This window comes from Sesamum indicum, linkage group LG7 (assembly GCF_000512975.1).
Source record: "Sesamum indicum cultivar Zhongzhi No. 13 linkage group LG7, S_indicum_v1.0, whole genome shotgun sequence".
NCBI lineage: Eukaryota > Viridiplantae > Streptophyta > Magnoliopsida > Lamiales > Pedaliaceae > Sesamum > Sesamum indicum.
In genome coordinates, this window is record NC_026151.1 from 10,702,305 (window position 1) to 10,718,028 (window position 15,724).

General features: G+C 35.2%; 4 protein-coding genes across 4 annotated transcripts in view; 1 reads left to right on the forward strand and 3 right to left on the reverse strand.

Moving 5' to 3' along the window:
* Positions 1 to 4,728, reverse strand: part of LOC105167033 (clathrin heavy chain 2) — an 11,784-nt gene extending 7,056 nt beyond the window's left edge. The window contains exons 1-10 of the mRNA XM_011086589.2: positions 4,356 to 4,728; positions 3,852 to 4,056; positions 3,015 to 3,103; positions 2,813 to 2,891; positions 2,568 to 2,695; positions 1,140 to 1,238; positions 948 to 1,056; positions 745 to 824; positions 421 to 648; positions 273 to 338 (exon numbers count right to left, since the gene is read on the reverse strand). Coding sequence (XP_011084891.1) covers positions 273 to 338; positions 421 to 648; positions 745 to 824; positions 948 to 1,056; positions 1,140 to 1,238; positions 2,568 to 2,695; positions 2,813 to 2,891; positions 3,015 to 3,103; positions 3,852 to 4,056; positions 4,356 to 4,400 — 1,128 coding nt within the window. The 5' untranslated portion in view covers positions 4,401 to 4,728. The remainder of the gene's footprint in view (positions 1 to 272; positions 339 to 420; positions 649 to 744; positions 825 to 947; positions 1,057 to 1,139; positions 1,239 to 2,567; positions 2,696 to 2,812; positions 2,892 to 3,014; positions 3,104 to 3,851; positions 4,057 to 4,355) is intronic.
* On the reverse strand, positions 7,028 to 9,332 carry LOC105167035 (probable protein phosphatase 2C 25). Its single transcript, XM_011086590.2, has 4 exons — positions 8,796 to 9,332; positions 8,023 to 8,361; positions 7,731 to 7,910; positions 7,028 to 7,640 (listed from the first exon to the last, which is right to left on the reverse strand). The coding sequence occupies exons 1-4, from the start codon at positions 9,213 to 9,215 to the stop codon at positions 7,467 to 7,469; spliced, it is 1,113 nt and encodes a 370-aa protein (XP_011084892.1). The 5' UTR covers positions 9,216 to 9,332; the 3' UTR covers positions 7,028 to 7,466.
* LOC105167036 (em-like protein GEA6) lies at positions 13,202 to 13,980 on the forward strand. Its single transcript, XM_011086591.2, has 2 exons — positions 13,202 to 13,390; positions 13,515 to 13,980. Exons 1-2 carry the CDS (start codon positions 13,276 to 13,278, stop codon positions 13,673 to 13,675), a joined length of 276 nt encoding a protein of 91 aa, XP_011084893.1. The 5' UTR covers positions 13,202 to 13,275; the 3' UTR covers positions 13,676 to 13,980.
* LOC105167037 (mavicyanin-like) lies at positions 14,283 to 15,178 on the reverse strand. The gene is made up of 2 exons (XM_011086592.2): positions 14,784 to 15,178; positions 14,283 to 14,701 (listed from the first exon to the last, which is right to left on the reverse strand). Exons 1-2 carry the CDS (start codon positions 14,998 to 15,000, stop codon positions 14,376 to 14,378), a joined length of 543 nt encoding a protein of 180 aa, XP_011084894.1. The 5' UTR covers positions 15,001 to 15,178; the 3' UTR covers positions 14,283 to 14,375.

The following is a 15,724-nucleotide window of genomic DNA, read 5'->3' on the forward strand; positions in this document are numbered from 1 at the left end:
ACCCCCCCCCCCCCGGCAGAATCCAATCATATATGGTTGTACATTAATCATTTCATAAACATGTAAGGTAAGGGGAAGAAGTACTTAAAAAGGTTAGTCCAAATTCAATTCTGAAATAACTATTGCCTAATTCATTTATGCCTCCATAAAACCCATATTTGACATGGAAATCTTTACCAAAAAACATCCTTTGACAATGCGTAGTGAAATAGCTGCAAACTCTTCCTAACACAATATCTAGTAAAAAGGAAGAGTAGCCAAAATCAACTTACCAAATTCTCTGCACCAGGAAGGTTTCCTCTTTTGGCAAGATTAACAGCAAGCTCCAGATTGTTTAACTACAATATCATTTAGGATTCAGTATGTCTAATGGAGAAAGTTTAAGAATATATTATACAATGCAAAAACTAAAGAAGATACCTGCCCGCTGACAAAGGGCACGATAGTTGCGTCATTCACTGTAGCAAGTAAAACCTGGCCTCTCCTGTTAATTGCATAGAAACCTCCAATAGATGATGCTTCTGACGTCAGAAATATGGGATCAGGGCTGATTCTATTTCTGTATACGGCTGTGGCTGTTTCCAGATCATATACAAAGAGCAGACCAAGCTTTGTAATCACATAAATAAGACTATACTTATGAGATATCTGCAAAATCATGAAGGGGAATTGTGAGAGATGCAGAATATATGCAACACGGACTCACATGTTGAGATGAAAATAAGTCCTCCAAGATGAAAGTACCTGCATGGCCACTGGAAAATCATCAGCAAAATCCGGAGGGAAGAACAGATCTGCTTGCTTTTTTGTAAAAGATGGTTTCCCTGCGTAAGTTGCCAGCATTAACCAACCAATAAGAAGAAATAAAACCTGAAAAACACTATCCATGCCTACTGCATTATAAACCAAAGGAACACCAAAATCCATCACATGAAATATGTATCCACCTGGCTGAGCACCAAGCTCAATAACATGCAACTTGGATGTGATCTGACCAGCATTAGAGGACTTCGTTGCAAAAGAAATAAGAATGGAATCCTTATCATTCCCTTGAACCTGCTCGAAGGTACACACATAATATTACAGTTGCCACCATAAAGCACACGCAGAGCCAACAAATGCAAACAACAAACTCGTACTCTAAAAGAAGCAAATGATGCAGCATGAGCCTCAAGAGCTTGACTGCGTTGCTGATCCACAGAAAACAGCTGCATATTTCCTTTGACCAGTTGAGGCCGCTAAAAGAAAGAAAGAGCATGGTCAAGGAAACTGATAAAATTAAAAAAGAGTGTGAAACAGAATCTCAATCTGTGTATTCTATAGTATAATATATATTCATAGCAAAATTATCATGCTTAAAAGACTGTCCAGAAAGGTTAAAACAACGTCAGAAAAGAAGAAAATAGTCAGCATAAGAGGAATAACGAACTATATAAATAAGTGCAATATTAGTTAGCAGATGATCTTGGATAAGCATTAGGATAAAGCATCATTCAAAACTGTCTGCCAGCTAGAACACGGACATTATAACAATTCAAAATAATCTCCAGCATGTGATTGACTTTGCTACAATGGCAACAAACTTGAATTAAAATTGATACATTCTTCTGCTACATCTGTAAAAGGACGCAATTTTCCAATGTACATACATCATCTCCATAGCATGTTGGAGCAAAGGTATACAAGATGCACAAGAAAGAATATAAATCAAGAAAGGAATAAAAAAAGAAAAAGAAAAAGAAAGGAAGAACCGTTTGGCATTAGGCCATAAAATCAGTTTTGGCACCTAAATTTTCATTTCACCCGACTCGTCACTCCAATAAAAATCATAGTGCTACAGATACCAGAAACCAGGATGTTATAATTACATCCGCCCCTATAAATGGAACTGGCAAGCATCACGACTAGAGGTTGTAAGTGATAGATAAGAATCTCATACATTTTACAACATTTTTCTCACCCCCATTCCCAAATATAAGCACTATGTCTTCAAATAGAAGACCACATGCTGATATAGTTTTGGTACAACATACATCATACCGTTGGGTTGCCAAATTCCAGCATGACAAACTTGCAGAATAGTATGCATTCGAAAATTTAACACTGGCATTATCATGAATATGATAAAAAAGGAAAGCATGGTGAAAGATTGGAAGACAATTAAATCCATACAACCACCAAGTTATCTGAATTTGTCAGGTTTCAAAGCCAAAAAACATAGTCATTGGTTCTCAAAATTAATGGTGGTGCATTTGCATTGTGTAAAAGAAAATGCAATTTCAAGAACAAGTTTTATGATTGAACAGAAAACTCAGTGCTTTCAACAAGAATTCATCCTAAAAGTTGACAGCATCCATACATGTTTGGAAACAAATAACCAATAAAGTTACAAACCAATTACATTATTTCAAAAGTTTAAGCAAAAAGCAAGGAATAAAATAGCGCAACCAGAAAGACTGTACATCACAGAATTTTAATACTGAACAATGTCATTTTATATGAATTATAACCAATTTCTAACAATTTCAGATGAGTAACTCCATGAAGAAAAGTTGGTAATCACGTACCTCAGGTGAACCAGGAGCAATTCCAATCAAAACCAACCACTTTTCAGAAGGATCACATTTATAATTAATTATTTGGTTGTTGGCTAAATTGGCGGTTCTATCAAACATCTTTACAGGTTCAGAATCACCTACTCAGAGCAAGATGGAAAATACTTCAAAAACAAATACAGAGCAGATTTTTAAAAAAGAAAGGAATAAGTGAAGCCAAGCACTAAAATTAGGAAACCCAAACAACAAGACCTTACCTTCAATTAACCAGTGGTAAACTGAGGATTGTGTGACTAAACCCAACATCTTAGGGGTAATCCACTTCCAAAAGACAACCTGTCCAAGAGCATAATATCCATTATCCAGATAAGAGGGCTTGATAATACCTAGTTTCCACTTATCAAAAAATGTGTATCATATGCTGCTATTTCAATATCTTTAGAGCTAATATCGACTTGCCTGTTCCGGCATCTGATGTGACTTCATCTTTGCTTTTGCCTCAATGTTAAATATTTGTAAGTGATCTTGAGTGGTTCCAGGAAGTTGAGCTTCATCATGAAAACTAATATTTTCAGTATTAGGATCAATATTAAAGAAAGCAAGATCAATTATAATACGTACTAATTGATTCTCTCAATCAACTTGGACAAGCACAATACCATGACCCTTTACCAGCAAATAGCAGTCTTAGTAAGTGCATGTTAGTGTAACAAATTCCCCAAATATGTAAACAGATGCTAATGCAATTGCTTAAATTCCTCAGAAGTCAGACCAATAACCTTATTAGGCACAGAAGAGAGATTTTTCCAAAATACTGATTTGGACTCTCGCCTCCCTTTCAAAAAGCTATCAGGGCTTTTCCAATTAAATCGATTGCCATTATTATATAAGTGTTTTTAGAAGACATACTGGAGAGAGATTTCTCCACATAATAACAATGTGCAGCAAGCTTAGAGATAACAGGAAGCTGACATCATTATCAAATCCTTTCAGAGATTACCCTGGCCAACATTTCCTATTGTGATTTCTTAAAGCTGCATATGTTCTCCTAATTTAGACTAGCTATAACTCCAACATACTTATCCTACTCTACATTTTATATCTTCATTTTTCCACAAAATTCCTCATGAAACTTAATTCACCAAAATGGCGTCTTTGTAATAACCCACATCCATAATCCAGGCAAACCCAAATTTATCAAAAATACATCATAAGTTACATGGCAATAAAAACTGAACACGCCAATAAAATTGTAAACAGTTCACTAATTGAAAATGCTTAGCAGAATTCATTCACCTTTTAGTGCCAAAATTCTACTATTTGGATTCATAAGTGCCGAATCTGCAGTAATAGGCCGCCTCAATGGCTGCATTGGCATGTTCATATCAATGATCACCACACTATTTTGAGGAGCCGTTTCACGAACACAAATGTACTTATCGGATTCCATCGTCACATTCGTAAACGTAATGAACTGCGGGTTGATCCCTATGCTAGTCAACTGCAATCACGACATTAAACACACTCAAACTCCAATTCTACTAAACACAAGCCCAGATTACAATAACCTCAAAACAGAATCAACAGATCTGAAACTAAACTAATCAGAAAATAACCCAAACATGAAATGAACCATTATGTGCAACTGGCAACTATACCAGCACATCAAATCTAGCAATAATTAAGCAAATTCAGACCACACGATGCAAATGAGCAGTCACACAGTTGAAAACGAGAGTAATTGAGTTCAAAACAATTAAAATAAATCGCGACAAACGAGCGGGCAGAAATTCGTGGTACCGTGAGCGCTTCTTTCATGGTGATCGGAGCGTTTGCGGCCGCCATGGCGGAAGACACAACAAAGCTTCGAGATCGAAGCTCCGGATCTGGAAAAGGATCGGGAACGAGAGGTAAGAACGACGGCGTAGCAGCAGATAACTTCTGAGATCTGGAGCAGCAAAGAGAAACCCTCGAACCCTCCGAGAACCAAAGAGAAACTAAGAGAGAGAGATCTAGAGAGAGAAAGATAGGAGGGGGTTCTTCTAAAGAGAGAAACTAAAGAGAGAAGTGTGTATATATAAATACATATATATCATATATAATTTGACAGCGAAAATGGAATTTTTGCTGAGTCGAAAATTATGAGCGAGAGATCTGAAACACTAGGAAAGAGAGAAGAGAAGAGAGAGTCTCGTGGGGAAAGAGGGGGTGTGATAAACTGACTGTGTGATGGGAAATGCTAATCGTCTGCAGTTGCTAGACCTACAATTATGTCCGGTAGCTATACAAGTCGAGTGTCTGGACTATAAAACGCTTTATGATTATTTTTCCTGCTTTTTTTTTTTTGGACAAAGTATGTTTATAATGATATTGATAAGAAAAAAATATAAATATTGTGTAAACAAATAATTAATAATAAAATTTATAATATTATCTAAAATAGAACCTCATACATTTTATATCTTAAATTTGCACGTAAGGTACGAGTTTATAATTTTGGGATATAAGTACAATTCATTTTCAATTAATCAATCATAATTAATCATTTTCTCATTAGATTCGTTAATAAGTCATGGATATAAAATACTTAAAATTGCAGGCTTACTTCCAACATTTTATCATCCTTAAATTTACCTTGATTTTTGTACGTATTAAATCACATATAATAAATTACATAAGGAAAGACGCTTAAAAAGAGAATTGTAGGGATTGTAGGCTTTGTCACCACAGAAGTCTTGCCGTGAATTAAATATCTTTTTAAAAAATAAAAAATAAAGGACGCGTTGAAATGTATTGTGGGGGCGATGAGGCGCACTTAAGTTGGTCCGGAAGTGGGCAAAAGGTTCGGGCGGGGGCAAAAATGAAATAATGTATTTTCGTGGGGCCAATATTGCAATTTTCTTTAAGTTGAAGATACTTGAAGTAGTTAGGGCCAACGGCTGCATTTTGGGTAAGAATCTGCTTAGAAGCAATTGCAATTGATTGTAACTGCCGGACAGATCAACCATTTTATAGAATTTATTTATAGAGGTACTATTTTTTTTTTAAACAATAAAAAGGTAAATTGATGGAATGATCCCTTAATATTTGAAGCATAATCTTATTGTTCTTTAAAAATTCTTTTATACCTGTCATATAATTTTAATATTTCCACATATTAGATCAAATAATTTAAAAAAAAAAAGACAAATAGTATTTTTGAAATCGTTGTAAATTGAATTTTGAAGACACATTTCATATTGATATGATAAAATTGATTGATAAAAAAGGACGAAAATTATCTTTTTAATTGATAAGACTTGTTTTTAACGAGTTTAATGGGGTTGTATTAGACAATGCATCAAAAAGACTAAAATACCCCCCTTCAAAATCGGTCCAAGCCGATGACTCAAAATACGTTGATCATATTATACTATGGAGATTCATGACCATGCCATGTTGATCCGTATTTGTGCAGACATTTAACCCTATAAGCACCCTTCAAAACTATTTATAGTCACACCACATTATTTATTACTTTCATCCCAACATTTCATACTTTCTTTATGATCTTACAAACTAATTTAAGTGTTAAAGGGTTTTCATTGAAAATCACCCATTGAGCTTAAACGATATCTCTTTTTCTTATATTCCCGAGCATGTCATTTTGGACAACTATCTAGACGACCTCTTCCCAAAATTGGATTAGGGTTGAACGATGGTTTTGTCAATTTATTAAATTTAGAAAGTGAGATGAAGTGTCTTTAGCTTAATATGGGGTGTCGATAAGTTCAAATTTTCAATCTTGTGAAAAATTAAAAGTATTGCTTTAAGGTACATGAAAAGGCATTACAAATGTACTAAGCACTCAAGATGGAATATGTTGTCATGTTGAATAAGTATCACCCTTGTTTTATATTGCATTGTACATAAAAAGTGATGTAGACATAAAGTCGAACGCCTCGAATTTTTTTCGAAGAAAATCTAGTTTAGTTTATACTGTATATCCTTTATTAGTAACTTGAAATTGTTTTGGTAAGAACTCGTCTATTCTCTAATTCGTGATAACGAGAAATGATTTAGTTGATAAAATTACAAATCAAACTGTTATACAAATATTTATTTTTATTGCACCAAACAACAAAAAGTAGATGAAATTTATCTTCTTTCTAATCATATCAAACAAGAAGTACCGTAGTTCAGCCATGCAAAGTAAATTTTGACCACCACTCTCCTTTCCATTTTTCCTTTATTTGAGTTTGGTTGAACCAAAACAAAACAATTTCACACCACATAAGAGTACACCAGCAGCCAGACCTGACCATGTGACCACCTATGAAGATTTACGGCATAAACTCCAACCTTAATTCAATAATACAAACTCAAAAATAGAAACTCATCCAAACACGTTTTAAAATAGGAGTGGGGTGTGTAGTAGTCAACCTTCTCCTTTAGCATGAAAGTGATGTACATGTTGCGCATAAGATATAAGATGAATAAGAAGAAAAAACAATCACAGCCATAGGTTGATGTTAAAGACAAATGAAATATTTATCAGAAGCTGTGGAGCAAGAATTACCAATAAATTCTAGATTGAAATTACACTTGTGTTGTTGATTGATTACAGTTAGCATATCTGTTCAGTAATGCTTGGAAAATTATACATGACGGCCATAAGTTCAGCAATTCTTCTCCTCTTGTTGGCAAAATCCCTTATCTTCCGGCAGGCAAAATGGTGACTGTATATACAAGAAAGCTGATATATGACCTTCTCCACATGTATATGTCTAGTTAATGGACGTGACTGTTAACAATTATACTTCAGCTTTGATGTCAACCAACCGTGAAACTTCCCTACCTAAAGGGTTTAGGGAAATTTCGAGGATCATAAATATGTCTGGAATAGCGAATTTGCAGGTGCTAGGACTTCAATCATTTGTGTTGGTTCAGGACCTGACTTAACTGAATGACCATAACACTTGTATCATCAGCAGAACCTCTTGCCAGTGACAAATCAACTAGCTTCTTGCAAGCAGAGAATGCTTCTGGCTTCTCCACACCGGTACATAATGGTCGGACTACATCTACTGCTTCTTGATTGCTAACCTGCAAAGGAAATAGAAATGTTTTCAGTATCCAAGTTATTGATCAAACACCAGGTATAAAACAGAAGGGTTACAAAATTTCAGAAATTACCTTATCCCAAAGGCCATCGGAGGCAAGGATTAAAAACTCGCACTCTGGGCTAATCTTCAATACTTTGGTCGCCGGTTCGGCTATCACCCATTGTTTGAGATGACGATCTCCAATTGCTCTTGATACAGCAAGAGATCCATGTACTCTCCAAACACCATGGCAACAATCCACATAACCACCCTGCCAAGAAATTTCCAAAACCCATTAGCAAAACGTAATCCAAGCCATCAACCTAACAAACATTGATATCTCAATTCTTTCTGCAAAAGAGAGAGACAGAGATGGTGCTTACAAGATTCTCAATCCTCTCTCTTTCATCATTCAGAGAAGGCCTATGATCAACTGTGAGGGCCTCAGCAACTCCTCCTCGACACATAACAGCACGACAATCTCCAGCGTTGGACACCACCAAATCTCCTTTGTGTATCAATGCTGTCACACAACAAGTCCCACCTCGAATATCTTTTTTCAGGAACTCAGCATCCGTGGTGAGGTAACCCTCTTTCACCGCCTTTTCAATCTCTACTTCACTTCTCTTTGACATTTCATTCATAACATTCTTCTCCAGATTCTTTGCTGCAAATTCTGCAGCTCCAGCTCCTCCATGGCCATCAAATACGCCAAAGAAAGCCTGAAATCATAATCAAACACTACATCATATAAACATAAGTGGGGATTTGAAAGAAATACCAATATGGAACTATAACTACTTGCATTCTGTCCTTATTGCCCCAACAATTTTATGTCAAGATCTCATAGTTATAGATGTTATCCAAACAACTCCAACAATCTCCATTAGCAAATCAGCAACCCGTAAAAATTCCAACTTCTTCATGTATAATTAATCCTAATCAACAGAGTAACTAATACAGATCGACCAGTGGCCAAACAAATTACGACGAAAATTTTATTTTCTCAATTGAACAATTAATGCACCAATCTTCAACAGGTCAAGCTTTCAAGGATGCACAAGCAGATATAGTCAACAAAAATTCCTACAAAATCACAACAAACTAAGAAATTAAACAAATAATCGTGAAATTATGATTAAGAAATCCAACAAACCTGCTTAGAATCCCCTTTGGAACCTAGCACGGCAGCGTACCGATCCTCCATAACGCCACCCCTTTTCCCTCTCTTACAGTACACAGAATACCCCTCTCCTTCAACCTCCACCTCATCCAACCTATCAAAATCCGAGATCGTTCTCTCATTATCAAACCCAAAATTCATCGCCGGTATATCAATTCTCGCCGGCCTTTTCCTCTTCATCATCGTCACCACCTTCGACGGCCCTACTTCTTCATCTCTTCCTCCACTCAACGGATTCCCAATATGCTTGATTCCCAACCGAGGCGGAGAAGATAGCGACGACGGCGGAGGAGGAGGAGGAGACGCGGCGGGCTTACAGAATATCGGCGACAACTTTCTCGGCGACGGAGTGAACATCGGCGAGGTGGATACTGCAGCTACTGCACAAGGCATGGCTTGGAAAGGGTTTAATTCTTGGGGTATTCCTTCTTCTTCTTTGGGTTATTGGCGTTTGCTGTTTTTTTATTGTTCAATTTCTGTGAAATGGGTTTTGGTCGGAGCTGTCTGTCTTGATTGGGGTTTATATCCAGCGTGGTGATGGCGGGGAAAGCGGGTCAATACGGTGTCGTATACCAGGAGAACAATTTCAGCAGTTCACGCTCCCATGTTGGAATATCACAATAACGCGCTCAAAATAGAAAGCACAAAAGAAAATAGTGAAAAACACGGTAGCAAGGTGCGAGTGGGGAAGCGGAGTGGTGTAAGAATATTTATATCTCCAGTGCCACGATTTTGGGTTTCAAAAGTTTGACTGTGAGTCGTCAACGGTCAAACACGCAAATCCCGCTGTTTTATTCCCTCTCGTTTCTCATCTCTGACTCTGACTACGCCCTATACTTCATATACAAGTATACTTGTAAGTAATAGTTTTTCTATTTTTGCTGCTACGGTGGGCGATGGAGGTGTACAGTATATACCATCGGCGCCAACTAATGTGTGAATACGGATAAAAGTTAAATAAAATTATTTGACGTTAAAATCGTTGGATAAAAGACTCATTGAGATTGGATTTGTTGAATTTAATAAATCATGGATGCAATTTTTTGTTTAATAAATTTTTAAATTGGACTCGAAATCAATTCGATTGGTATAATTAATAAAATATATTTAATTTAAATTATTCAAGTTTAATTCATTTTGATTCACTTAAAGCTTGTTTGAGTTTGATTAAAGCAATGATCAAACGTAAATTTTTAAGCTCGATATTTAATACTGTGTTTGATTCGATTCGAACAATTTATATGATTTTTGGAATTTTTTAGGAGGTATTGAATTTTTTTTTTAAAATTTTATTATTATTTGTAACGAGTCACGTTTAGTCATAATTTTAGTTGATTTGTTTTAATTTAGGTAAATGAAGTTGAGTTATACCATTCTTAGCCCCTTTTTCGCAATTTTTTGTTTTGAAAAATGCATTGTATTCTTGTGGTGTTGTTGTACTTTTCTACTTCTTTGTATACAATTAAGAGATGTTTTTGATAAGCTTATACATTTTTTATAATATTTTGAGAGTTTATAATATACTAAAAATTGTATAATATTTTTTTTTACAAACATAGTTTATAAGTTTAAAAATAACATGTTATGAGCTTATAAGCTATTTTTCTGAAAAAAACAAAAAAGTTGTCATTTTAAAAAAGGTAAAAGATTTAGTCCAATACATTCAATTCCAAATACTAATTCAATACATTAATATTTCTAAATCAATAAATACATTTAAATTAAACAGGCAGTATACTACTATGAAAAATAAATTATATACCCATTAATTACTAATTTGACATTACTAAAATCATACGCATTTAACAGTCTTATTTTATCCAATCAAATCATTAACTTTTTTCTAAAAATAAGACCAAACATCTTATAAATTCTAATTATAATTTGAAATCATAAAAAAAATATTATTATATATAAAAAAAAGATAACCGGATCCGTTGTCACCCCCGCCCCGCCGCCGCCGTCCCTTTCAAATTGGGAACTGCGATGTTGCCCCGCAAATGGGGGCGACGGTGTTGCCCAGATAAAGAGGCGATGGCGGCGTCATCATCGCACTGGTGTGCGAGCAGTGGCCATTGCCCTCCATTTTTTAATTAATTTAATTATATTAATTAAATATATTATATTTAATTAAGAATAATTTTAAATAATTATTACACTTAAAATAATTTAAATATATAATTAATTAAGTATAATTTTAGATAATTAATATAATTTTTTTCAATATTTTAACTAAATAATAATTAAATTATTACCATATAAGTTTTATAATTATTAACATTTATATTAGTTAAGATATTTTACTATATTAATTTTTATACTGTTATTTTAATTTAATATTTCAATTTAGAATACAAAACTTCAAAAAATTATATATATATTTTTTTTGATATTTTTAAGTAAATGTATTTAAAAAATATTTTAGCTTTTAGATATATAAAAAAGTTTAAAAAAAAAAACTAAAAACAAGTAAAAAAATGTATATATGGAAATGTATAAACAACATAAGAGTATTTTTGTCAAAAATACCAAAATATAATATGAAAAATAATTAAAAAAAACACCCACAAACACACAAGAAGCGCTTGCAACACACCTTCCGTTAAGTACTAATTGAATGGGTATTTTTTATTGGGTTTTACAAAATACATGAGGATTTTAGTGTATTTTAAAAGCACATCTGGATTTTCATGGGAAGTTTTAACTATTTTAACAAAATACAGGGAATAAAATATATTTTAGCCTTATTATATTATTATTGGAAAAAGCTTGTTACATCTATATATTCCCACCAGGAATGGAGTTGCATAATTTAATTTTCTAGTCTATTTTGTTTCCGATTGCTTTGAGTATTCGATTAAATAAGTGATGGGATTATATTTAATAAAATAAATAATTAAAAAAATTATTGAATTAAATAAAATTATTTATTTAGAGATATTATTATATCAAGATATTTAGTTATGTATTTACCTTGATTGATACACATGGGGAATGGAAAAATTACTATTAAATCCTTTCAAGGTAAAAACGCTATAATCAATTATACTGTTTTTTATTTAATTCAGTGCATTAAAGTAAACGGGGTCTCATGGGATAATACCATTAACGAGCCTCAATTATGGTTAACTTTAAAAAGTTATTGTCCTTACAACTCGAGTAATTATACTAATATTACTCCTAGTACATTTAATTGAGTTTCAGCTATTTTCACCAATAATTGAGTTACATAATTTAATTTCTTAGTCTCGTTTATTTTATTTAATTAAACCAAACAAAACAATTATACAATTATTATTAAAATAGGATGTACCATGCATTTTAACTTCAAATAAAATCAAAGTTGACCCGTCACGAGAAAGTAACATCTAAATAAATTAGAATACTATTATTTTGTAACTTAGACTAAAAGTTATATATGTTGGGTGCAATTTTTTGACCCTCTTTGTGGTCAAAAGTCAATGATGTTTTTTTTTAAGGTAATGAAGTCATTAATGGTATTATGTAAATAGGTAAATTATAACCACTCACGTCAGATTTGATACAAGAATAAATATCTTCGCTATTTAAACAATTATAAATACATCTCATAAGATTTGATGAAATTATGTTATCATTTGATGGGGGTATGAAATTATCAACTTTGTCATTACTGTACTTTTTTTAAATAAAAAAATCGAACGGGATGAATGAAAATTTTTAAAAATTATAAAAAATTATCCACTTAGTTCATAAAAAAAATAAAAAAAATATAATTCTTAATTCACAAGTGTATTTTGGCCAGTTCACCAAAAAAGATTGATGAAAGTCTAACAAATTGGACTAACTGTCAGACGGTCGTTAAAATCAAACATCAGTGGTGTTTCTGAAAAATTTGATTTTGGCTTGGGTTTGATAAGATAAGTAATTATATGACAATATAATACACTTACATTTAAAAAAAAAATAATAATAAAATACATAATAATTATGAAATATTTTACTATACAATTAATTTGATTAAATTAAAAAGTTTTGGTATTTCTTGAGGTTGGTAAGCATTTTTCGTAAAACAAGTCCAAACAAATTCCAATTTACTGTGAAAATGTTTGTATGTGGTCCAGTTCAGACAACATAACGCCACAGACGCACACTGCACCAGTAAAACAAGATAACTGATAGTTCTAAAAGAGGAAAACAAACCACAAAACTTCCTTACTAAAACAGTAGTACGCGTCACCCCAGTGCACTGTTGCCCGGCTACGTGTCATTCCCCCCACCGCCGCCACACGTGTCGCTCTCCTCCGCCTCCCCCCACGGCTGAGTAAACCGCTACGTGTCGTCTGCTGCCCTTCTCAACCCTCCATGCACTGCTCCTATATACATCCTTCTTCACTCAGTGGTGGAGCATATTAATCGTTTTCCCATTGTAAGAAACAGCGAAAGAAAAAAAACAGTCCGATCGAAATCGAAAATGGCTTCCCAACAGGAGAGGAAAGAGCTCGACGCCAGGGCGAAACAGGGGGAGACGGTGGTTCCCGGCGGCACCGGGGGGAAAAGCCTCGAGGCTCAAGAACACCTTGCTGAAGGTATATGCATATATATATTTATCTGAGCGAACACTTTTATTAGAGCAAAACATCGAATATCTTGATGGGTTTTTTCATTAAATTGCGTTTACTGATTCGTTCATTTATTTACGATCGTGTAAAGGGAGGAGCCGAGGAGGGCAGACGAGGAGGGAGCAGCTGGGGACAGAGGGATACCAGGAGATGGGGCGCAAGGGCGGGCTGAGCACAGGCGACAAGGCAGGAGGGGAGCGGGCGGAGGAGGAAGGAATCGAGATTGATGAGTCGAAGTTCAGGACTAGTTGAATGGGAGAGTTGAGAGTTGTGGGTCTCTGAATACACTAGGTAGGTAGCTTTGTGAATAAAGGAGTGGAGTGGACTGGCCTGATGATGATGTTGATGGAAAAAGCACTGTAGTTTAACGTTTCTGTATGTTGTGGTTGTTGACTTCACTAGTGTTATTTCTGGGTTCCTATGTTGTTAAGGGTCTGTTCGGAGATCCGGAGAGGTGTTGTGTCTCTTCTTCTCTGTAGTGTAACTGTCGTACTGTTCTGGTGTATCAGAGATGTTAATTAGCAAAAATCTTCGGCTGGAACTTTGGTTTACTACTTTACCGTCAACTTATTGCGAAAGCACGTGAAAACATACAGCACTGGTGGTCTAATGGTAGAATAGTGCCCTGCTCTCGCTGGTGCACTTTTTTCCTTTTGCATTCGAAACCGTTTGGGATCCCATTAACGTCTTGCTATTTCCCGGATATCAAGGCATTCTCATTCTAAAATTGAGAGTTAGTAAAATAATAAGCGTAACAATGCATATGGACCACGTGTAAATTGTAATTGTGTTTTGTTCTTCACAAGTATCAAATATATTTAATTAACCATAAATGTAATTTCATTTGGAGACGCACGAAACAACCTTATAATGATTCAAGTAGAAAATCACACTAGTCGGAACCCTACTTCAACAATGGAAACTAATAATCCTTCCGTCCAGTCCACCGGAATCATACGAAGATCAACCCCCAAAGCGACGAGAGTAGCACAAATACAGTCTTTGCTATATTCGCCGGAGCAACGAACACGGCGCCGCTGGTCGGAGGAGGATCAGCGGCGGCCTGAGGCGAAGATCCATGCTCCAAAACTTTGACGACCATCTTGAGGCCCCTCTGGCAGTGGCCGGAGACGCCGCTGATGAAGTAGAACAGTCCAGGGCGGTCCAGCATGAAAACGGTGTCGCCGTTGTTGGAGAAGAACACGGGATGCGACGACCGGCATCTTTCGTACTCTTCTTCCGCCACTGTCATCACCGAATCCTTCTTGTACGTGAACCCTACATTTTTAATTGCGCAAGGGAATATCAAATAGTAACATCTTTAAAACCCGACTGAAAAACCAGAGAAGCTGAGACTTACGTAGGGTGTCGTTAACCTGGAACCGATTCTTGGAAGCCCAGTCATTGTACATCTGATCGTTCTTAGCCGGAGGAGTCGCCCACCCATACGGCCCACCGACATCCAACTCCACACACTTCACTGCGCGTAAACGCATCACTGCTAAAATCAGAACAATCAGAGCGAGGGAAGAACAATGCTTTCTGAGTGGGGTGATGGTGATGAAGCCAGGAGCCATTCTTGGAGATGAATGTGGTCTAGATTAGTGTTTTTGGTGATGTGTGTGGGTTGAGTTGATCAGCTTTTTATGAGCTGGTGTTGCTTAAAAAGAGTTCGTTTAGGGCGTGAACTGTGAACAGAAAGCTTGAGATGGAATCGGGGGGAGAGATACGAGGAGGAAGAGGGGGGCGTGCGTGGGGGTGTTTGGTGGCGGGTGTTTAGGGATGGTGGTGGACTTGTGTTTGACCCATCGCAACTGCTTTTCAAAGTTCAGGAGGATCGCTTTGGTTTTTCAAAATCATCAGAAATAGGTTAAGGCCTAGATTTGGATGGCTAGATTTTGAATTGTGTATTTTAAATTTTAAATAATAGCTTTCTTCAATTTGATTGGATAATTTTAAAGGTAAACGACAACCATCGTTTTGAGATTTGTTAATATTATATACACATTCTCATTGGTTGAAATTTACAAATTAATAAAATTATAAATATTCTAACAAAAATTCGGTTGTAATTGATTTCATAGTTGATCATTCGGACCTTCAATTTAAACATCTAAATCTCGCACTTATGAATTGGACTAAAAGCAAATGAGGTAGACAAAAATAAAAACAACTCAGACAAAACAACGACGATATATTGTAATTTGACAAATCCCAATGATGCTTATTGTAATTTGTCCTCGTTTTAATATTAAATAATTTTAAATTATTTAGCTCTAAATTCTTTCTATATTGTATAAA

Coding starts and splice junctions, on each gene's coding strand:
- LOC105167036 (XM_011086591.2), top strand. CDS start 13,276: ATGGCTTCCCAACAGGAGAGGAAAGAGCTCGACGCCAGGGCGAAACAG. Junction 13,391..13,514: donor TCAAGAACACCTTGCTGAAG/GTATATGCATAT, acceptor GATCGTGTAAAG/GGAGGAGCCGAGGAGGGCAG.
- LOC105167037 (XM_011086592.2), bottom strand. CDS start 15,000: ATGGCTCCTGGCTTCATCACCATCACCCCACTCAGAAAGCATTGTTCT. Junction 14,702..14,783: donor CCAGGTTAACGACACCCTAC/GTAAGTCTCAGC, acceptor TTAAAAATGTAG/GGTTCACGTACAAGAAGGAT.
- LOC105167035 (XM_011086590.2), bottom strand. CDS start 9,215: ATGCCTTGTGCAGTAGCTGCAGTATCCACCTCGCCGATGTTCACTCCG. Junction 8,362..8,795: donor CCAAAGGGGATTCTAAGCAG/GTTTGTTGGATT, acceptor TTATGATTTCAG/GCTTTCTTTGGCGTATTTGA. Junction 7,641..7,730: donor CCGATGGCCTTTGGGATAAG/GTAATTTCTGAA, acceptor TTTCCTTTGCAG/GTTAGCAATCAAGAAGCAGT.